The sequence below is a fragment of the Primulina tabacum genome, chromosome 12 (assembly GCF_025594145.1).
Source record: "Primulina tabacum isolate GXHZ01 chromosome 12, ASM2559414v2, whole genome shotgun sequence".
Lineage (NCBI taxonomy): Eukaryota > Viridiplantae > Streptophyta > Magnoliopsida > Lamiales > Gesneriaceae > Primulina > Primulina tabacum.
This window is the reverse complement of record NC_134561.1, coordinates 36,602,855-36,626,565: the sequence shown is the minus strand read 5'-3', so window position 1 is coordinate 36,626,565 and position 23,711 is coordinate 36,602,855. Positions and strand designations below refer to the sequence as shown.

Below are 23,711 nucleotides of genomic sequence, written 5' to 3'. Positions count from 1 at the left end.
TAAAAAAATTATTTGATAATATTTAACCTAAAATAGAACACCAAAAGTATCAAGACTTCCAGTTCAATATATAGATATTAGTACTTGCCAATTATCTTTATCCAAAACAAATTTGAAGATGAGAATAAGAGACAAAGGTCACAAAGCAGAAGAAAAGAATTGTGATAAAGCTTCAATGAGTCAAAAGCTATATGTGCAATAATCCGTGTACAAAGCAGACAAGTTTATGAACCCCTTCAATTACAGGGTAGATTCTATACATGAATTGAAACAGTGTTATTGACATACAAAAACATGAACCAATCGGACCACCATTCGAACCCTCTCTCGGTTCGTTCAGAATCATCTCATCCCCCTAGAAACTTGAAGAAAATACCCATATCTTCAAGATCATGTTGAGAACTAGAGTCCCCGATTTCGACACAACTTTCATGTATTTTCTGATCAAACACATCAAAGAAGGTTTCATAATATTCTACTTAAGGGGCTCATCTTGATCCATCGGTTGCAAACACTCGGATGGGTTGGCATAGAAGTAGTCCTCTTCTTTAGGTCTATCCGGAATTACCAACCTTTTGGTTGGGTTGCCCATGCGTTCAGCGTGAGCATCCTTGACTGCAGCAGAGAACTCGTCCCAATTCAGTAATCCTGAATTGTATCGATCTATTAGATTGACTAGCAGCCTTCGGTCGAGTAAAATTGTTTTCTTGTACCCAAGATATCTGAAAGCAAAAAAAATCAGACGTGAGCAGAGAAAAACATTAATTTCATAGGCCAACCAAGATTCCCGAACGGCACTTTTCTGTGTCATTACTGGCAAGGCAAGTACCAAATTAAGGCGAGCAGTCATAGCATTCTCGCGGATAAGGAACTAAAGTAACTAATTTACCAGAATTAGTACCTGCGATGGCCTTCAACGACCTTAGCCATGTTCCCATCATAGGTAGGAACAAAAATATCGCTTTGCAGCGAAACAAGATAATCCAGCGCTGCCATTTGAGATGAGTGGTTTTGAAAAAATTTAAGATCTGATGGCTCCAATAGAGTCTCCTTCCTGACCTGAGACAAGACGACAAAGACATCAGAGATCAGACCAATACAAGATAGTGAACCCATAGAAGGCCTATAACTATAGCTTCTGCACCATCTACTGACCAAATTTGGATAAGATGATTCAAGACTACGCAATCTTCTCTGTCCGCCGTATATTTCTCCAGCTGCTATGTAAATCTGGATATTATGATCGATGTCCAACGCTCTTAATGTTAGCACAGTTTCCTCTGGAGTCAAAGGACAGAGACCGTCTTTCCTTTTCAAATCGGAGTCGATGATCTTCTCTTTCCACCAGGGATACGCATATCTACAATTTAAGGATAATTTAGCAGGAGAACTAAAATTTAGTTTGTATGTCGGATTATATACTAGAAAAATACCCAGAAAGAGGCGCACCTCATTCTTGTCAACTCTTCCACCTCCTCGGTATTGCAACCCTGAGTACAGCCAGAAAAGGCCAACATATCCATTTCGTACCGGAGATGAAGTACCAAAACAGGGCCTTTTTTCCTGAGCAATTTCACAACTTTTCTACCCAATTCTTCTATTTCAGGCGTAAACTTTAAAACATTAAAGTTTACACGGCAACGAAGCTTTTGAATCTCTAAAGGCAGGCCATTATTGGCTAGACGAGCATCAGTTCTGTTCAGATGTACGACTTTATACTTCTGGATGAGAGGAAGAATCTGCATGTAAGGGAAAAAATATAACTTAAAACCATAAATCATAAGAGGGACAAAAATGGAATCAAAGAAACGCCATAAAAAACCTGCCGACCTGAGTCTGATAATAAGAGATGTCAGACCAACTAATAGGGGGCATGTTATAGATTATTCCTTGCTCTACTCTCTTCTTCACCCTTGCTGGTAGATCCTTAAGTATCCGAACTTCGTCTCTCAGGGACGTAACAAAATGATCGATGTCAAATATGTCGTGGAACTCACTGAGCAATCCAGACAATTTTGTTTAGAATGGACAAATACAATCTTGAAACGCTTGAAGAAAGTATCAAATTTCAAAAGAGTTATTCATCAGTTGGACAAACCTCGGATCATTCCAAAAGGAAGTTCTATCGAGTTCAGGAACTATGAGGGTAACATTCAAATATCTTGCAATTGCTACCATGTCACATATCTGTTCGCAAATGATAACAATGTCAGCCATTTGATTTGGTAAACTAACTCAAGACATCAAATATTTTGACACGCGTCAATATGTCATTTAATAATAAAAAAACAACCTACCGCTGCCCTCATTTGATTGAGCCCTCCATTGCATGAAACCATCAAGTAGCCGTTGTTCTTGTAAACTCCTAAAGTTGAAAATTCGAGTTCAAATTGAAGATTTAACACACCATAATTAATGGAGGAAAAGAGATAGCTGCTGTTAAAAATGTAATATCACGCAAAAAAAAGTTAAAAAACACATGACCGTCGATGAAAACAATATCCAGCTAACAAACATTTAAACATATATATAAACCCAATTTTGGAAAAAGGTCAAAGACTCAAGGCCTGCAACACATGACAAACAAAAATTTGCAGAATTATAAAGCACCACACAGCATCTATATGAACAAGCACCATCCAACAAAAAGGAGAATTTGAATGGTTAGCAACTTAAGCTAACAAAACACATTTCACACTAAAATCTTTTCGCTGAAGCTAGCAGATTTGCAGTAAGTAACAGAAGTGCTACATACTCCACAGCAAGCAATAAACAACAAACTAAACATATCCAAGGTTACAGACAACTCAAATTTGTAGAAAGAAAATAATCAAGGCATACAATAAGGCATCTAATAACCCAAAACCACAAAGAAAAACCTCTCGGAAGAACATTTTTTACCAAAATTTTGCCAAACATTCTATGCACTAAATCAATCATCTTCCTTTTATGTCATCTAAACAACAAATAATTCCAAGAATTCTAACGCGGAACAGTAGAGCCTTGATATACTAACTCTTTGGTGGAAGAACTCTAACGGGGAGCTCGGGCGATGAATAAGCATTCAAGGCAACCGATTCTTGTGAAAAGCAAGATGGCCATCCATTCAACACGAGAGGCCCCCACGATTCACCCAATGCCGTCAACTGAACAATGCAAGTCCACAGCAAAACCGTGGTCGTTGCCCTTATGATCCAGAGCTTGATTCTCGACCGTGACACCACCCCACTATTCCTCAGTTTTTCCAATCTTTGCCTACCAAATGCCGCCGGTTTCATCCCCATTATCCCCCAACGTCTCCTCCTTCTATTGCTCTCCTGACAACCCTCTATTCTGCACATTTCACCAACCCATACACACTCCACTATTCCACCCAAACAACAGCAATTAGCTCGAATTTCGTCGTTCTTGGATCTATCTTACGATCCCAACGTTGGCCCTTCTTGTCAAGGAAACAGTCCTATTAATTAATACCAAGGAATGGGAAGAAGGGAAGTTAAAATGTCAAAATCTACAGGGACAAAGAAACAAAAATTGTTCCATGATTACCCCAAGATTCCTTCCCCTAAAAAAACACCAATAACAAACGCGTATTATTCCAGGGATAAACAAAACAAAAGTCACGATCTTGAGCAATCCCAGGTCAAAACATTGAAATGTTCAATGCTTTTACGGACAAAAATGAAAAGGGCCGAAGCAAAATGAACGACGTAAGAGATCCGGGTCAAATCCCAGCAAGATTATAGGATTCACGGCGGCGGAAGATTGTGGGTAAGCCGATGATGCGACTGCGAATTGAGGACTCCTGTTCCCATCGTATTCTTAACCATGACAGCCTATCTGGTTACTACGAGCTCCGATCCAGTGTGGGAAGCTCCTCCTAAAAAGAATCACCTCCGATTTAATAGAAATTAATTCATTTTATTTTGCGCAATTTTTCTATATTTCTTCATATTTAATAGGTGAGTGACATCTAATCGGTATTCATATAGATGTACACGATAGGTATACAATATATCAAAACTGTATATATAAATATATATGAGTATGTAATACTTAGACTGGAATGATTTCGACTATATGATTTAGCTTTTATTATAATCAGTAGCTCTTCTGTGAGACGGTTCTACGAATTTTTTTTCGTGAGATTAGTCAACCATGTTCATATCTACAATAAAATTAATAATTTTTCGCGAATGACTTAAATAGAAGATTCGTCTCACAAAATTGATCAATATGACTATTTCATGGAATTTTTGTGTATGCTAATTATTTTTTGTTTAAACATATCAAATTTTATCCTCGCAAATCCATAATTTTGTTATATGCAAAACTATAATGTTTTATATATGATGTAGCCAAATAAAGATGTTATTTACTGCGTTTTTAACGTATTGCTCGTGATATAGGTATATATATATATAATGAGTATATATTCGATCAAAATAAAATAGAACTCCATTATACAATTAATATCCAATTGTTATTTGATATAGAGTTTCGACTTTGTCAAAAACTTTAGTGTTTTATCTTTACCGTTGACAGTTGAGACTGATACCGGAGGTATTCCCGTTGTCAACCAATACATTTAAACAAATGCAACATTAAATTAATTAATCCAATAAATTATAGGTCAAATTAGAGTTTCATAGTAAATTAAATCGAGTTCTCTTAAAATGGTCCTTAAAAATAGTTAGTCAGAGTTTTGAGTAGGTCTATTGTGAGTCGATCTCACAAATCTTTATCTGTGAGACGAGTCAACTCTACCGATAGTCACAATAAAAAGTAATACTCTTAGCATAAAAAGTACTACTTTTTCATCGATGACCTAAATAAGATATATGTCTCACAAAATACAACCTGTGAGACCGTTTCACACAAGTTTTTGTCATTTTCATATATATTAAGAAAATCATTCGAAAAACAATGTTAGAAGCAAGCTTCTTGTTTTGTCACTATTTAATTTACAAGAAAAAATGCTGCTAAATGTAGAAACTTTACTATATATTAGAGACAACCGAAAAATGAAAGAAAACTTATATAATTGAGACGTATGGAGTATCATTAAACATATTTTCCAATTTTTTTTTAAAAAAAAACGAATAATTCAAGCTAATTTTAATTGTCCCGATAACCATGATTTGAAAACCACAAGACTCTTAATATATATCGTAATTATTGTATAAATATAAATAATAATGTTGGGTGCAATAATTGTTCTTACTTGGTAAAGCGATCAAACCGTGGTGCTTGAGCTGCTGTGCGGTTTAAAAGATTTGAGTTGTTCAATTACCACCAGCTATAGCTTTTGATAAAGCAGTAAGCACTCGGTCAGTGCAATTATTGGGAGGGAGATCGTTGGGTGCAATAATTGTCCTTGCTTGGTAGAGCGGTGTTTGAGCTGCTGTGCGATTTAAAAGATTTGAGTTGCATCATTAACACCAGCTATAACTTTTGGTAAAGCGGTAAGCACTCGATCCTACAAATAAGTGGTCTATTTTCGATTTTGAATTAATTATGTAATTAATGATTTTCATTAAATCAAATTTATGGCTATTGTCGGTAGGATAATAAATATTCAAATTCAGGACCATTAATAAATTAATTTTCAAATGAAATTTTCATTTTCAATTATTAGTTTTCGTTCAAATGTCGAAAAAAAAAGAAAAGAAAAGAAGAGAATGTGATATTTAAAATTTTGAATTTATAATTATTTCCGATTATCGACAAATGTCGAAAAAAAAGAAAAGAAAAGAAAAGAAAAGAAGAAAATGTGATATTTAAAATGTTGAATTTATAATTATTTCCGATTGTCGATTTTTATTTCTAATGTCGACTAATAATTAATATATATATATATATATAATTTATTATGATTATTAAACTTCCATTACCATATTTTCATGTACTTTTTGACTTGTAGTTACACACGCAAGAAATATGTGTCAAATAGTCGATAAAATATAAATTCATGCACATATTTATTCATATATTAACTTTTTTATGCTATAAATAAAGGGAAGAAATTTATTATTATTATTATTATCAGAGAGAAATAATATAAACACTATAAATGATTGACTATTTTAGATAATTTGAAAATAATTATTAATATTAACTTCTTTAAAATAAAATTTGAAGTATAAAAACTTATTCTTATAAGAGTAGGTCTCTTGTGAGACGGTCTCACGAATGTTTATCTGTGAGACGGGTCAATCATACCGATATTCACAATAAAAAGTAATACTCTTAGCATAAAAAGTTATACTTTTTCAAGGATAATCCAAATAAGATATATGTCTCACAAAATACGACATGTGAGACCGTCTCACACAAATTTTTGTCTCGTTATAAAAATGTATATAACAAATTTCCCATGATAATTTTTTTTATTGATTATATTTTATAGGGTGAAAGTAGTGGAGTATTTTAATAATTAAATTTCAATTATTGATGAGATTATTAAACTAAAAAATAAAAATATTTTAAATTTTAATTTCGACATATCATATTCATTTTTAAATAAATTGTATTATCACTATAATTCTATAAAACAGTGAAATTTATGATAATTAAATAGTTTTGTTTACTTTTTTATTTTTTTTAAATATTTTCTCATTTCCACTTTCATTTATGATTTTTTTTCTCAAAAATAAAAAATCATTAATTGGATGCTATTAATTAAAATGTTAGAAAAAAAAACTGGAGCTTGCCGCACCTGATAGATACCCACTGCCAACTAAGGGGTTGGAATACAGCCAATAAATTACAGCCACCTAATCATGCAGGTCCCACCAGAATAATATCCGTCAGACGTGTCAAACATTGAGCCGTTGCACGCCACGTGGCGGTATTTGATAGGGGGTGGTACAAGTTTCCAATATCGTCGAGTTATGGTGCCGACAATTTCTCGTGATAAATCGGGCCCTACATATAATTAATTAAGTGATTAAACACGATTATCTTGGAAAATATTTGTTTAGAAGTTAAAGTCGACATGATAAACGAATCATCGTCAATCAAATATTACATAACGAGTTATCTCGACGACGTTAGAATCATATTCATGATTTCGTAAGATCATAGAGTAAAAAAATTCATCTTTCATTTAAGGCAAAAACTTGTGTGAGACGATCTCACATGTTGTATTTTATGATACATATATCTTGTTTGGGTCATCCATGAAAAAATATTACTTTTTAAACTAAGAGTGTTATTTTTTATTGTGAATATCGGCAGGGTTGACTCGTCTCACAGATCGTGAGACCGTCTCATAAGAGACTTACTCTTCATTTAATCTTCGGATATGTCCCCTTGCTAAAATGAGATCGAATGCTTTTTATGTCTAATTTATGAAGAATGGGTGCTTTTATAGGAGGCAAAAAGATGTTGTAAGAAGATCAAGTTTTATACAATAGATTATGCATGTAAATATATATATGACGAAGTTTTTTGAATATATATCCGACCTGATTCGATTCATGAAAAATATTACTCATTATGTGAAAAGTATTATCTTCATTACAGATATGGATCAGATCGATATGTCTAAAGTGTATAAGTCCGTGAAATCGTCTAATAATATTAAGAGTATGTCTCTTGTGAGACGGTCTCACGAATCTTTATCTGTGAGACGAGTCAACCATGCCGATATTCACAATAAAAAGTAACACTCTTAGCATAAAAAATATTACTTTTTCATGAATGACTCAAATAAGAGATCTGTCTCACAAAATACGATCCATGAGATCGTTTAATACAAGTTTTTGTCTAATATTAATATTTTGTTTTATTTGAAGTAATTTAAGAGTGGTCACATCCAATGTTTATGTGTGTGTGATCCATGCCAATCTGCCGTGAGACAAAGGTACTTCAACGAAGCAAGTTCTACTTTTTACAACGTAAGATACCTTTGGTGGTAATTTTAATGCGAAATATAAATTTTTATTTTTGAAAAAATATACCATTTTAATTTTTTTTCCCCAACTTCCATATAATTTGAATTTTCAAAATATTTATAATACTCTAGACTGATTTTACGCCTCTTCTTTTTATTATATGTACTAGTTTTCTTCGATCGATATAATTAAATATTTAGTTTTTTTAAAAAAAATTTATGCAAGAATATATCATCCTATAATATTTATATTTATTACGCAAGCATCGAGTATTTATTTTAGTTGAGGGAGTGTATTTTGATCGATGTGAATTAAATAAAAAACCGAAAATCGGGGTAGACAAATTTAAATATTTCTACATTTGATTTATTAGTCCTAAATAAGGCCATAAATAATCTGAAGAACGATTTTACAAGTACTTATCGTGTGCATAAGAGCAATAGTAGTTCTAAAACAGGTTGTGACATTATGGCTCGACCCACCTATTTTGAAGTAGGTCTCTTGTGAGACGGTCTCGCGAATTTTATCTGTGAGACGGGTTAACTCTACCGATATTCACAATAAAAAGGTATTACTCTTAGCATAAAAAGTGCTAATTTTTCATGGATGACCTAAATAAGAGACTCATATTACAAAATACGACCCATGAGACCGTCTCACACAATTTTTTGCCAATATTTTGACATCACATATATACTTCTGTCAGATTATAAATTTTACTCATACAAATCAAGCCATATGAATTCTATTATTTTTCTTCTTTTTTAAAAAAAAAAATCCATGGGAATTCTATTCTAGTATTTTACCATTTATTTAAATATGTAAATTTTGAATACTTTTTAATGTGAAAATTTAGAACTTCACATGGACCAAAGCAATAAGGGGCATGTGATATGTTGGCCCCAGTACTGAAAGAGAAGAATCTATGCCTATTTTCATGTCTGAGGCATTGTACCATAGGACCTCCGTAAAAAACAATAATAACTTCTTACTCATTAGACTTGCATGCTATTCTTAGTTTTTCTCCCCCTTATTTTCTTATATTTACCATCCGGGCGTGTTTTTTTTAATGACGTGAGAACCCACAATTAATATTCTTCGGTGCTTACTGAGTAAACCCTGATATTAACGCAATAGCTTACAAACCATGTTAGTCAGATAAACTGCATAGAGCAAGTCATGTGTGACAAGTTCGTCCAAAAGAATGTTGGCATGAGGAATCAAACTCCTGATTATTGATCAAGTGCTCACCTAACACACCAACTAAACACTCGTTCTTCATGTTTCTTGAACACATTTATTGTTGATTTCAATATATTTTAGGTCCTTAGATAGAATTTTCAGGTATGTGAAAACTTCATTACCTTTGTTGATATCGAGTGAAGTAAATAATCTTGAATTCTCGTCCCACATACAAGTAGGACATGGGAACTGTGAGATATTTATGGATAAAAATGATCAGAAATAATACCATACAAAATAGACAATTATTTTATTTTATTTTTTGAAGAGAGAAAATGGACAAAATTTTCATCATCGTCAATATTTTTGCATATTCATCATTATAAATAGTAATTTGGCATCAACAAAAAAAAAATTAACCAAAGATAAGTTTGTTACAATTAGATCTCGATTTATTACAATTAGATATCAAATATAACATCGGTGTTATACACAAGAGTACGTCTCTTGTGAGGCGATCTCACGAATCACGAATCTTTAACTGTGAAACGGGTCAACCCTACCAATGTTCACAATAAAAAATAATTCTCTTACATTAAAAAATAATATTTTTTCATTAATGATCCAAATAAGAAATTCGTCTCACAAAATACGACCCGTGAGACTGTCTCACACAAATTTTCACATGTACGTGATGATAAGAAGGGTAGTTTGAAGCTGATAATAATAGAAAAATTCCAAAAAGAAAGGGGACCTCATTTCAAAAAATTAAAATATTATTTGACTTGTAATGGATGTTCCGTCCTTGATAAGGAAGACCGAAAGCCAAATGAAAGAAACCGGTAGCCTGGAAATTGAGCATTGGGGCTTGGGTCCAGCCAGATTTCGTCTCGAGTCGGATCTTCAACTGGGGTATGGGTATGGGTATGGGTATGGGTTAGACAACACTACCCGGGGAAATTTGAGTTCATCAACGGCAGAGATTTATTCGGCCACATGAGACCCATCTATGGCCAAAGAAATCTTGGCCATCCATTATAGTCGGAGCCGTTACCCACCCACGGCCAGCATTTGTAAGTATGGATGGACCCGGCAAATATGAGAACAAATCCAGTGGTAAAGGGCGAAACTTACATTTTTGTACAAAAATAATACAGAACTCTAATTAAACTCCTGCGTGAAAATAAAATCATTTCTGGAACATTCAATTAAAATTATGGCTTGAAAATTCGCATTAATTGAAATTTTCTTGCTAAAAAATATAATCCATTATTCCATTGCTTGAATTCCAACTTACTAACTTCATATTTAAATGTTGTGTGGCGGAAATTTGGCAAAGACATACATGTAACTGCTTCACTTCACTCCCAAACTATATCTTGTCAAAATCATCGTCAATGTCGTCGCCAGCATCATCTGAATAAACCAAACAAGAAGGATGTGAGCCAGCAGAGTGTAAAAGAAAAGTAAAAAATTAGGAACAAATAGCAAGGGCAAAAGCAGAAAGTAATTTAGTTTGTGGTATGTTCGGATACCTGGACCATCGTCGCTATCCCCGAGATCTCCGAGGAGAAAGACATCTAAATCTTGTTCAGAAGTTGATGATTTAGCATTATTGCTATTTTGTTTTGAAATCCCCTCTCCCTTTTTAGATGATGTTCCGTCCGACGAAACCTCCTTCACTTCAGTATCTTTTGCCTTTTCCTCAGATTTCAGCTTTAAATCATCCAGGTATCTTTTTTCATACCTATAGCAGATTTAAGTTAGACAAGTTCAAGGTAGAGCCAACTGATTCAAGACACATCAGATATTTAAATGATGAGTTTGATGGTTAATAATACTCTAAAAAATTTCTTAAATAAAGGACACTGCTATGGGGAAGTAACTTACGGTGCCACGTGGCTGTTAACAAGAATGAAGTATATCCTCCAAAACTTCCTCTCTTTCATCGCTTTTGGGCATAACTGATACCTTAGCTTTGACATCTCCTGAAAGAGAGAGGGAAAAAAGGAAGTGAGAATTGAACCAGACTGATGTTAGGATACAGCTTGAGGTCATTTCCAATTTATTCATATTAAACCATATCAGAAATAGAAATATTGGCATGCACGCTCTGCCTGCCTGCCTCCCTCCCTCCCTCTCAAGGTTGTTCACATGATATATATGATATCTTTCGGTGCCAAAATCAATGATAGGTAAAGCCTCACAACATTCATATGAATTCATAAACATGCGGATAGCATATGCTGTTGAATTTCGTAGGAACTTCAATATACTCATTCATGCCATGTTAAGGTCATATTCACACAATTCTTTATATGCGGTACAGGTTAAGATAATGTTTGAAGTTCTGAATCTGAGCCCTTCGGCCAATTCGTAGTTAAGCATATTATGATCTTGAGCTCAAACAATAACCGAGCAATTTTATCATGAGAAGAAATTTAAGTTAATTGTTAATGTTAAGAAAAGTGCAAGAGGAAAAATTTCATTGATTTTTGAAAGAATATAAAGTTCATTCATCGTATACTCGTACGCTATTCATCCATAGAGATAAAGTAACAATGAAATCCCCAAGCCAGTCCATAAAACTTTTGAAACATAAAATAAAAACTCAAGCTCAGCTCAGTTTCTGAGTGGAACATCTACTAATAAAAAGTTATTTGTTTTTTCTTTTTCTCTCCTATTCAGCTACAGAAACAAAGAGGCAAGAAAAATCTAACCTTCACCGTAGAGAGAACAAGTTTTGCATGCCTTTCTTGCCATTCATTGAGATCCTGTCGAACATTTGAAACTGCAGGAATATCTATCATCTCTGAGTCATCTGCAAATGCAAAATGGTTACAAATATAAGCTTTTGCATCAAAGTCAATCAGCCTTTATGAAATGAGATGGTGATTTTGGTACACCCATATTCCAAGTTGGTTGATCTACCCTTCTAAAAAAGTTGCTTAATTTAAAGTTAAATTTACCCAAATGGTGAAAGCCTGTCTGCAAGAAAATGCAAAATAAGTTGGTGAAAGTTAATGAGTGCTTCTGCCTAATCCTTGTGATTTAAAGCGCACACTCATATTTTACTTTATTTTCTTTCATTTTCAGTTCCAGAATTTCTCCTGTTCTTCGACCTATTTGACTTGACACTAGATTTGAGTAGCAGCATGCATTACCCGAGACTGTTCCACATCAGCGTGGAGCCATTAATGACTTTAGTTTGATGGTTCAAGACACCATAACCAAGATCTATTGATGCTACAGATCATTCTTTTATGTCATTCATTAACCATGTGATGCTACCTCTGAAGATGGACATCAGTCACTACATCGAGAGGTTTGTTTGCGGTAAGACTGGAAATCTGATTATTTCATTTTGCATATGATATTAGTATATAATCCTAGTTGATCACACCTTCATTTTACATATGCCATTGGTCCCATCAGTAAGGCAAAGATCACCATTTTTTATAAATATATCACACAAAGTCCACAAAAGCATGTGGCTCTTTGTTCCTAATTGACTGTCTATGGCTCTATACATCTTCACTTGTAGTTTGGTATGGTCGTCACATATTGATATCAATGTTCAAATTGCTTTCTATTTTGATGTTCTCCTTTTGTCTCATCAATAAACCAAAACTTCCTAGGACCTGACATAAAAAGGAGGAATGCCATACTGATTAACTTTCAAAACGGATCAATACATTAATAGTGCTTCCCCGTTAGTGTGACTCTCAACAATAGCATAAATATAGCAGTGATCGAACTACAAATAGTATCCACTGAGTTCTTTCTGTGTCTACTCGGAGGCAGAAACCAGAACCACATTTGTTAAAACAGGATCAATTCGCTGAAAAGCAGCAGAGAACATCATGATACATCACAATCAAACGGAAAATTCAACAACCTTCTCTAATATCGATTAAACACGCAAACGGATGATTTTCCAACCCCGATAATTTCAAAAAGAAAAAACACATTTACCAGCATATAAAGCAATTCACCACAAAAAAAAAAGAGCAGATAGATCAGGTAGTAAACGAAAGAACAACACCTTCAAGCGGGAAATCCTGGAAAGTACCGATCGTAATCCCTTTAATGAAATCCCTCAAATCATCCGTAATCCCAAACTTGTCCAGATCAGCAGCCTCATTGCCCTTATGAGACGAATCCACGAGATTAGTGAGCACCGTGGCGGCAGGGGGAATCTGAGCCGTGAGCTGATCGGCGCGCTTAATAGCCTCAGCTGCGAATTCTTTCGACTTCTTCGACGCCTCGTTGGCAAACTCCTTCGACCTCTTGGACGCCTCGGTGGCGAACTCCTGGGATCTCTTCGAAGCCTCGGAGACTACGTCTGAGAAATTCATGGAGCCAATGCCCTGCGTCAACTCCTGAGATCTCTTGGCGGTTTCCTCCGCCAAGCTCCGAGCTCTCTGCCACAAATCCATGGCAGACAATTCGCAGAAACGGAATTCAGCAGCTAGATTTTACGATCAATATATATATAGGAGAATGAAATGGAATGGTGGAACCGAGTCTAAGTAAATACTCCTCATCTCACCGAAGTCAAAATAAAATTTAATTCTATTTGCAAATAAATGTGATTATGATAAATAAAATAATCAAATAATGGCGTGTTAATGTTAAATTGGTTGTTTAAAGTTGATTCAAATAACTGCAATCGCGTTTATTGGATTGTTGCTATCAATGACCAGTATTTGGAGATTGCTTAAATCTGAAACAACGAGGAAGCGTAGAAGAAAATGCGTTGCCCAAGAGATGACTTAAGATACTTGAGTAAGCGATGAACAACTGTCGGATGTGGGAGACGCGGTTGAGCAACAAATCTACTCAACTTATGTACAACATATGTAACGTCAGGACGTGAGATGGTGAGATATAAAAGATGACCAATGAGACGTCTATAGAGCGAAGCATCTTTCATGGGATCGCCTTCAATAGTAAAAAGTGTAATTGTTGGATTCATAGGTGCACTTGTTGGCTTGTCGGCAAGAAAACCAGTATCTTGCAAGAGTTTCAATATATAATGGTGTTGGCATAACTAAATTCCATGCTTTGAACCAGCAATTTCCATCCCTAAAAAATATTTCAAAGGCCCTAAATCCTTCAACTTAGTCTGACTTTTTAAAAAAGCCTTTAAATAATCAATGACCAATAATGATAATATCATCCACATATATACACCTTTGGTATGGACTCTGGATATGTATAAAATATATACATGTATGGACATTTATAATTTATTATAGAATAATGTCAAATAATATAATTATGTTAAAAGTAAATCAATATATTGCTATATTGATATTTATATCATTATATCATGAGATTTTTATTCAATATATTAAGAGATTTTTAATACAAGAATTTTATTTGTTTTTCAATTAGAAAAAATGAATTATATATATATTTGAATAAATTAAATTAAATAAATATTAGTTTGATTTATTTATATTGTGTATTATGCTCTCAAAATAGAAAATGAAATAAATTTACGTAAATTAACATTTCATTATGTAAAAAAGTAAACATATATATCTAATTTGAAAGAAGTGTCGTTTTTTGTTACATGATGACTTCCAGGAAAATGAGTTGTAATTATATAATTTTTACAAGGTAGTTTGGTCATCTTAGATATGAGTGCAAAAAATTGATGTACATGTAACATCACTTATTATTATAAATTATATTTATGTTATATTATACAAGGTATAGTTTGGTACATGGGATAAGTATCTCATGCTTGGTACCTTTTTAGAAAGCTCATTATAATATCATGGGCCCGTGATAAATAATTTTATATAATGATAAAATTTATCTTTTATGAGATATGATAATTTTAATCTAATGATAAAGACACCACAAATGACTTAAGTGTCCTCAATATATAAAAATTCTAAGCCCTATTGTTCTCTCATTTCACTTGTAGATAGAAATTAAAATCAAATAAATATTTTTATATATTATATAATATGATAATTATATAAATGAACTCGAGATAATTATATAAATGAATTGTATAAATCTCAATAAAATTATTAGTGTCACTCAATTAACCTTAAAAATTTATATTTGACCTGACACACAAAATTAAGGCCTCAATTATCATATTATATAATATATAAATTAGGTCAAATAAAAAATAAATCATGCAAACACTGTCGGCGCATGAACAAATAATAAATATGAACTCAAGAAACAACTTTGAAATTATAAAATTTATTATGATAAGGTTAATTTTGTCGTTACAATCTAATATATAAATTTAATCACTCTCATTAAAATCGTAACAAACATTAAATATAATATCATACATATTATTTATCATTAACTTATCCTTATATTATATATCACATGTTTATCTTATATGTGTACCAAACTATGATATATGTATTATTTTTATATTTTCTTTGTATTTTCTGCCCTTAAGAGTGAGTGAATTCATTTTTAGGTTTTCAAAAATTCTATTCATTTTTAGCTCAACATTGAACTTTATTGGATTCTGCAAATTATGAAATAATAATAATAGCTATATATATTGCCAGCTAATTTATATGCTACAGATGGAGAGCAAAAATCATGTATTAATCATATTATCCTCCTCTTTTTTCCTATTAACATTTAACAACGAGTTAACAAAAGGGTGTCGGGTTTCATAGCGTAATTTTCTCTCTTTGCAAATTTGTTATTCTATATTGCTAAAATTGGATTTTAGTGATATATATTATAATTTTTAATAATTTTTATTTTTTGTATATCAATATATATATAACACAACATCTGAAAAATGACCGAGATCGAAAAAAGATCGAGTGAACATTAAAATTTTCCCTCAACTCTATCATCCACGTTCTCTGGTCACATTAATTTGAATAAATTAGAAGGGCGCATCCGAAACGGTAGCACAGATTTATTCCGTCAGATGACTCAATTCGATTCATACATAAAGTGAAAAGTAATATTTTTATAATAATAAATAATATTTTTTCATGAATTATATCGGGTTGAAAATTTGTCTCACAAATTTGATTTTTAAAATCATTTCATATGAGTTTTTGTACGGACCATGATCATTTACAATGACGTCTGCATGGACTTGGGCTGATTGAAGGCAATTCATTCTGTATCCAATTTAATACATTATCAAATGTATTAAAAAATACACAAATTTTTCCTATAAATGTGGGAAATATTTAGATGGAGACGGCACGCCGCCCCCGGACAAACAAATCGACCAGAACGTAATCACCAATCACATAACGACACGTTATGATCTGGCGATGCAGGTATGGTCTCTCCATATGCCGATTCCCGGAAATACCCCTACCCCTTGCATTTTTTCCCCAATCACCCCTATAATATATGTATTGACTGATAAGGGTTGTGTCGTCGCTCCACGATTACATCATCCCCTCGTCTCCCATCTTATCTAGACACAAATTTATGTGAGACGATATCATAAATCGTATTTTGTGAGACAAATATTTTATTTGAGTCATCCATGAAAAAATACTATTTTTTATGCTAAGAGTATTATTTTTTATTATAAATCTCGGTATGGTTGATCCGTCTCACAGATAAAGATTCGTGAGACCGTCTCACAAAAAACCTACACTTTTATCTAATTAGGGAATCCATATTCATGACTTAGTAAGATTAAATATGTATTTTCTGCATTATTTATAAAAAAATATTGATATAATATAATTCAATTATATATAAATACTAATATACTTAAACAATACATATAATAACATTAATTATTATATTATTGTTAATATCGACACTGATTTGAACCCATCTTTTTCCAGGTTCGAGCGTGGGAAAAATTATCATCTCTAATAGCAAGAAAGACATGTATTTTGTCATTTAGAACTTCTCATTTATTTTTTTAAAAAATCACTCTCCAAATATATTGAAATATAGTACAAAAAGATCAATTTTCAAATTGAAAAGTTGACCGAGATTGGATAACAAAATACCCAAAGACATTAAAAAATCTCATGGGAGACGATCTTACGGGTCAATTTTGTGAGACAAATATTCTATTTAAGTCATTAATGAAAATAATATTATTTTTTATTGTAAATATGGACAAAATTGACATATCTCACAAGACAAAAACTTGTGTGAGACGGTCTCACGGGTCGTATTTTGTGATACAGATATCTTATTAGGGTTATCCATTACTTTTTATTGTTAATATCGGTAGGATTGAGTTGTCTCACAAATAACGATTCGTGATATCGTCTCACAAAAGACCTACTTATCTCACAAATAAACATCTGTAAAATCTTCTCACGTGAAAACTACTCAAAACATATAAAAATAATATTAATTATGATAAATCATAGAATCTCATCAACTTTCTAACCAGAGGAATTTAAGGCTAAATTTGGACCATGTGTGGAACATGTGGAGATGCACGATGCTCGTGCCTAAAAATATCACTGCTTTGAAAATATCAATCTATTTAAAGCACTCGGTCTAATAATAATAATCGATATTTATATTATGCATATGGTGGTTAGAGGAACTAAATCAGACAGCACTTTTCGAGTAAAAATATCCTCAAATTCGAAAAATAACTGTCTTTAAATAAATTGGTTTTCAGCTTTGCCAAAATATGTCCTAGATCCACATCCTAAGATGGGATCGAAATTGTTAAAAATCTTCAGAAAAAAAAAACCTTAAATCAAGATATTTGACAATTATCTTATTTTCCATAAAATATTTTGTTTTAGTATAGTGAAAAACCAAAACATCCCCACAAATTTTGTATTACCGTAAAGATACGGAACTAAAACTCAATAACCCCATGTCCAAAATAAAGCAAAAACTTGTATGAAACGATCTCACATGTCGTATTTTGTGAGACAGATCTTTTATTTGGGTCATCTATGAAAAAAATATTACTTTTTATTGTGACACGTCTCACAGATAAAGATTCGTGAGACCGTCTCACGAGAGACCTACTCCCAAAACACGTGGAAGAATAATATTTATTTACTATTTTTTTAACTGTGATGATAAATCTATTTAACACTAACAAATGTATCTAGTCTAGGTTTTAAAAAGAAAGTATCTTATATTATCGAACATTTTGTTATATTATACATCGTAAATAAAAAAAACGTCAAATGTCAAGATGAAACAAAGATATGTACAAATAAGTGAAATACAACACAACTCAGCCATTTAAGCAAATTAAAACACAGCCAAACAACCTTATGTATATTTGATGAACTCAATCCTGAATGCACCAGAAAACAAGATATATCTATCTGCAAGTTAGTTTATATGATGAAATATTATAATATATATTGACCAAATTCACCCAAATTGAAATGAAGTAAATGTTGGAAAATAAATTTGGTTTTTTTTTTTTAAAAAGAAAATATTTGTATTTGAAAATGTTAATAAAAAGGTGAGAAATTGGGATTATGGGAGGTAAGGTAGGGAATGGTCACTGTCACTCCACTGGGGTTGACTCCAGTATGAAGGATCAAGGGCAGCCGTTAGATCAAACATGCATTGATCTCCGCCGTAGCTCCCCCAATCCAGCGCCGCCGTCAGTCCGTCGCTGTTTGTGTCCTGCATCCTGAACTCGTCTGCCTCTGGACCTGGATGCATTCTGTCATACGACGTGGTGGGAATGTCGGCCATGCTGAACCCGATCATGCTCGCCGTATTATCCGAGGAAGTCATGAGTCCGTCGAAACTCTCGATCTCAGTGAATATCTGGCTGTCGGCGGAGGTGGGGTGGTGGTTCTTCAACGGCGCCTGGCGGTCGTGATCATCGAAGTTGGGGTTCGTAGAAAGATTCGCGTCGTAGAATATCGCGCCTGAGAAACCGTACTTCTTCGTAGAGTCCGATGCAGCAGCGCTCAGTGCCGATCCTTCCTCCGCCACGGCAGAGGCTGCGGCGGAGGAAGGTGTAGCGGCGGTGAGGCTGGAGCTATCTGTACTGCTCGGACTCTGAGCTTTCGATTTGCGTTCTCTCGACCCATCCCCCGCGCCGCTTTTAGACTTCGAACGCTTGGTCTTCCGGCAGCTACCACCGACAGGAACGCTGCGGAGCACTCCGCCTTTGGTCCAGTAACGTCGGCAGGCCTTACAGAAATGCCGCGGCTGGGAGAGATTGTAGTTATTATAATAGCAAAACTTGGTATTAAGCGAGTCGCAGCGAGGACACTTCAAGGCCTGCTGTGCCAAGATGTGGCCGTGCACTCGCAGCCTCCGGTCCCCACCTCCGCCGCCGAAAAACCTCCCGCCGCCACCTCCAACTCCGATGGAGTGAAAATCTTGCATTATTATCTTATAATTCTCTGAAAAATCCCACTCCCCGATGAAAAATCCGCAGCATTGATTTGCTGAAACAATTCGAGTAACTGAGCTTTCTCTGGCAAACGAATATCCCCAACAAATCTTTCAACTTCAACTAATAATTCATTACAAGCAAATAAAATAATGATGATATCGGTCCTACATGAAATGACGATATTATCCTTACAAACAGTCCAGATGACATTGAAAGCAACGTAACAACGAAATTACCAATAAACTCTATCATAATCAATTTTGTTAAATGAATTTTCGATCCCATTTATAAAAAAATAATATATTTTTATTTTATATATGAACCGAGTCGATGATATCGGGATAAACCGTCTCATATGAAGTTTACTCGTTAAATATTTATTACATATCAATCAAATAGTTCACCGTAAAATCAAAACAATATCCTTTGTATTTTTTATTTTTTTATATTTATTAATTATCTAGAATAATAAAATTATAATTTATCATCTTCTCTCAAATTTAATCCATCAAAATAAATATATTATTTATTGATATTATTCTAATCATAGTTAAATTTTTTAATATTCTCTGTTGATATCCCGGTGATATTTCTAGTCCTGACATGGAGCATGACAATTTAAAAAAAAAAGTGTGTCCTATATATGCATGAGCAAATCTTGGTCATTCATCTTATCATGGAAGCAATGCCCACATGGGTAGGATGAAATAAACCCTTCGAAGATCGAGGGGTGAGAAATAAAGAATGGTTTTATATTAGATCCAATATTTCCTTATCAAGCTATCTTCGGATCAAATTCACGTCCTTATTTATTATATTTATTTTCATCGAGTTTTCAATTTCATTCACGTCCCTTATTCATCGGAGGATTGGATATTCAGACCGTATCTAAATACCATGTTACCACATATAATTATTTTTCTCAAATTTAAATTATTTCGAGTAATCTATACAAATTTACTAAACTGTTGAAAATAATAAAGGAAAAAATATAAAAACTAACAAACTAAAAATTATAGAAAAAATAACAAAACATAAAAAATAATCTATCTCAACGTCATTATCCAACAAAAATAGCATAAACTATGTACTAATAATTTTCTTAATTTCATCCAGCTAATATCATTCAACAAAAACATATTAGAATTAATACAATGAACGAAAAATCATATTCGAATTGTTTATGAGTATGATCATTAAGATCCGTCTATATCCTCGTACCTGAAAATCCCCGTACCCAATTACCCATTTATTTAATCGGGAAAAAAAATAATCTTCCCATATCCTTTTTCATTCTGGTCAAGTATCGGATTTTCTATCGGATTCGGAAAACATCATCATCCTTAATTATGATGCAGGGTGTTGCAAAGATTTCAGAATCAGGTAGGAAAAAACATTTTTTCCCCAGTAAGCATAAAATAATATTTATATCATTTCAATTTATTTTACCACATAACAATACAATTATTAAGGTAAAATTATAATATTTAAATATTTTTATGTCAAAGATAAAAACATAAATAATAATTTTCAGAGGACAAACTATAATTTTTTTATTATTTTCGAATGTTTTCGGACAAAATAACAAGATTGTATAGTAAAAAATGATACCATTTAAAAATTTTCCTACCCAATAAACAAACTTAAATAATATTTTCAGTAATTAGAATATAATATTTTTGTTATTTTCAATTTTTTGTTACTACAAAAAAAAAAAAAAAAGTACAAAACCAAATACTTTTTGTAAAGAATTTATGTCGGGCAGGCTTTGCCCAGAAAGGAAATACGCCCCTGTCAAGATGTGAAACAATATCAAATAAATAATAATATGTTTATTTTGATTGATTGAATTTGAGATCAATATATAAAATCTTAACCAAACATTAATCAGATTGGATTATTAAACAATTCAATCAAACACGAGGAAGGTAATTTTAATCGACATGATTTTATCGTGTAAGGAAAATAATCATAATTTTTTTAACGAAAAAGATCTCTGAGAATTATTTTCATAGTAATACTCGGGGGCGGAGCTACATAGGTATATACCCCGGGCTAAAGTCCGGGTAACCCAATTTTTTTTTTAAAAAAAATTATATGTAAATTTTGTATAATTTTGAAATAATATGATTTTAGTCCGGATAGATCAATTTAAAATATTAAAAGATTTTAGATTTTAAAATTTTAGTCCGGACAAAGCTATATTTCTGACTGACTGACTTCGCCACTGGTAATACTTGAGTTAAATTTTGTATAATTTTGAAATAATATGATTTTAGTCCGAATAGATCAATTTAAAATATTAAAAGATTTTAGATTTTAAAATTCTAGTCCGCACAAAGCTATATTTTTGACTGACTGACTGACTCCGCCACTGGTAATACTCGAGTTCTCCCGATAACTAAAATTATTTGAAGACGCATGGGAGTGTGGGAGCAGTGTTTTTATAACCGAACCGTTAATCGAACCGGTCAAGCCTTAAAAAATGGTTCAACCGGTTCAACTGAACGGTCGAACCGGATCAATAAAATTAATATTTTATTTATTTTATATAATAAATAAAATAGTAAATTATTGATTATTTATGTTTTTATAGTTTTTACTTAATTTTTAAGATGAAAATTACAACAAATATCCAAATAAACATCACTTTTCAAATTCAAAAATCCAAATTACATCTAACATGTAACCAAATAGTGATGACCAAGTTTAAGTGCCCAAGAAAACATCAAGTTTAATTATACAAAAAAGTAGCAAACATCAAGTTTCTTATACAAAAAAGTATCAAACATCCAGTTTCAACTTTCAAGTTGCATCCTTTGATGCCCACACCGCATCCAATTCTTGAAGTGTTTTTTCATAGTCATTATCATCTTCATCCCCACCATCCAATTTTTTTTTATAATTTCACAGACCCGTGTGGTTCCTAAAGACCGGCCGGTTTCCGGTTTTTCCGGTTTAACCGGGTTTTAACCGATTTTTTCCGGTTAAACCTGTTTTCCGGGTTTTTACTTATCTCCGGACTGGTTTGGAGGCCGGTTCGCGGTTGAACCGGTCCGACCGGCCGGTCCGGTCTGGTTTGGAGAACATTGTGTGGGAGTATGTATGTGTGCGTGTGATATAGTAAGAGCATCAATGGATGATAATGGTTATATGATAGTAATGAAGCAAGTGGTTGAATGATGCTGGAACATAGATGGCCTCGATGCACATGGCTCTTGTGGGGGCATACTTCTGGAACTTGTCCACATCTGCCGTTATATATACTAATATTCGACGTACGTAACACAAACGATTTTTTCAACAAAATCTCATAAGTCATCCTTTCATGTCTTTTCGAGTCTCAAATAACGTGTTGCATTAAACGTTTCCGCGATATTCACATGAACATCTTTGCGGTACTGATATTCGTCGTACGCAACACGGTCCATTTTTTTCAACAAAATCACATTACCATCCTTTCATATATCTTTTCGAGTCTCGGATAATGTTTTGCATTAAATGCTTCCGCGATATTCACATGAATATCTTTCTGGTTCTAGTATTCGATGTACATAACACGGTTCATTTTTTTCAAAAAAATCACATAAGCCATCCTTTCATATTTCTTTTCGAGTTTGGAATAATTTGTTGTATTAAACGTTTCTGCAATATTCACGTGAACATCTTTGTAGTGCTAGTATTTGATGTACGTAAGTTCATTTTTTTAAAAAAATCAGATCACCGTCATTTCATGTATCTTTTCGAGCCTCGAATAACGTATTACATGGAGCGCTTCCGCGATATTCACATGAATATCTTTGCGGTGCTAGTATTCGATGTACGTAACACATTTCATTTTTTTCAACAAAATCACATCAGCCATCCTTTATATATCTTTTCGAGTTTGGAATAATAATTGTATCAAACGTTTATGCGATATTCACATGAACATCTTTGCCGTGCTAGTATTCGACTTACGTAACACAGTTCATTTTTTCAACAAAATCACATCAGCGGTCCTTTCATGTACCTTTTCGAGTCTCAAATAACGTTTTGCATTAAATACTTCCGCGATATTCACATGAATATCTTTGTTGTGCTAGTATTCGACGTAGGTAACACATTTCATTGTTTTCAACAAAATCACATCAGCCTTCTTTTCATATATCTTTTCGAGTTTCGAATAACATGTTGCATTAAAGGCTTCCATGATAGTCATGTGAACATCTTTACATTTATCACGTCAGTCCAACAAGTAGCGTCCAAAATATAAAATATAAATATATATATATATATATATATATATATATATATAT

General features: G+C 33.1%; 3 protein-coding genes across 3 annotated transcripts; all 3 read right to left on the bottom strand.

The window, feature by feature from the left end:
* Nucleotides 1–142: 142 nt before the first annotated feature.
* On the bottom strand, nt 143–3,901 carry LOC142520638 (rhamnogalacturonan I rhamnosyltransferase 1-like). The gene is made up of 8 exons (XM_075623702.1): nt 3,017–3,901; nt 2,298–2,365; nt 2,099–2,187; nt 1,831–1,996; nt 1,450–1,739; nt 1,156–1,360; nt 902–1,059; nt 143–722 (listed from the first exon to the last, which is right to left on the bottom strand). Exons 1-8 carry the CDS (start codon nt 3,339–3,341, stop codon nt 476–478), a joined length of 1,548 nt encoding a protein of 515 aa, XP_075479817.1. The 5' UTR covers nt 3,342–3,901; the 3' UTR covers nt 143–475.
* A 6,357-nt stretch (nt 3,902–10,258) lies between these two features.
* LOC142521193 (uncharacterized) lies at nt 10,259–13,601 on the bottom strand. The gene is made up of 5 exons (XM_075624419.1): nt 13,126–13,601; nt 11,801–11,901; nt 10,971–11,068; nt 10,616–10,827; nt 10,259–10,496 (listed from the first exon to the last, which is right to left on the bottom strand). The coding sequence occupies exons 1-5, from the start codon at nt 13,517–13,519 to the stop codon at nt 10,453–10,455; spliced, it is 849 nt and encodes a 282-aa protein (XP_075480534.1). The 5' UTR covers nt 13,520–13,601; the 3' UTR covers nt 10,259–10,452.
* A 4,652-nt stretch (nt 13,602–18,253) lies between these two features.
* LOC142521290 (dof zinc finger protein DOF5.4-like) lies at nt 18,254–19,525 on the bottom strand. Its single transcript, XM_075624513.1, has one exon. The coding sequence runs from the start codon at nt 19,401–19,403 to the stop codon at nt 18,534–18,536; it is 870 nt and encodes a 289-aa protein (XP_075480628.1). The 5' UTR covers nt 19,404–19,525; the 3' UTR covers nt 18,254–18,533.
* Between the last annotated feature and the right edge of the window lie 4,186 nt (nt 19,526–23,711).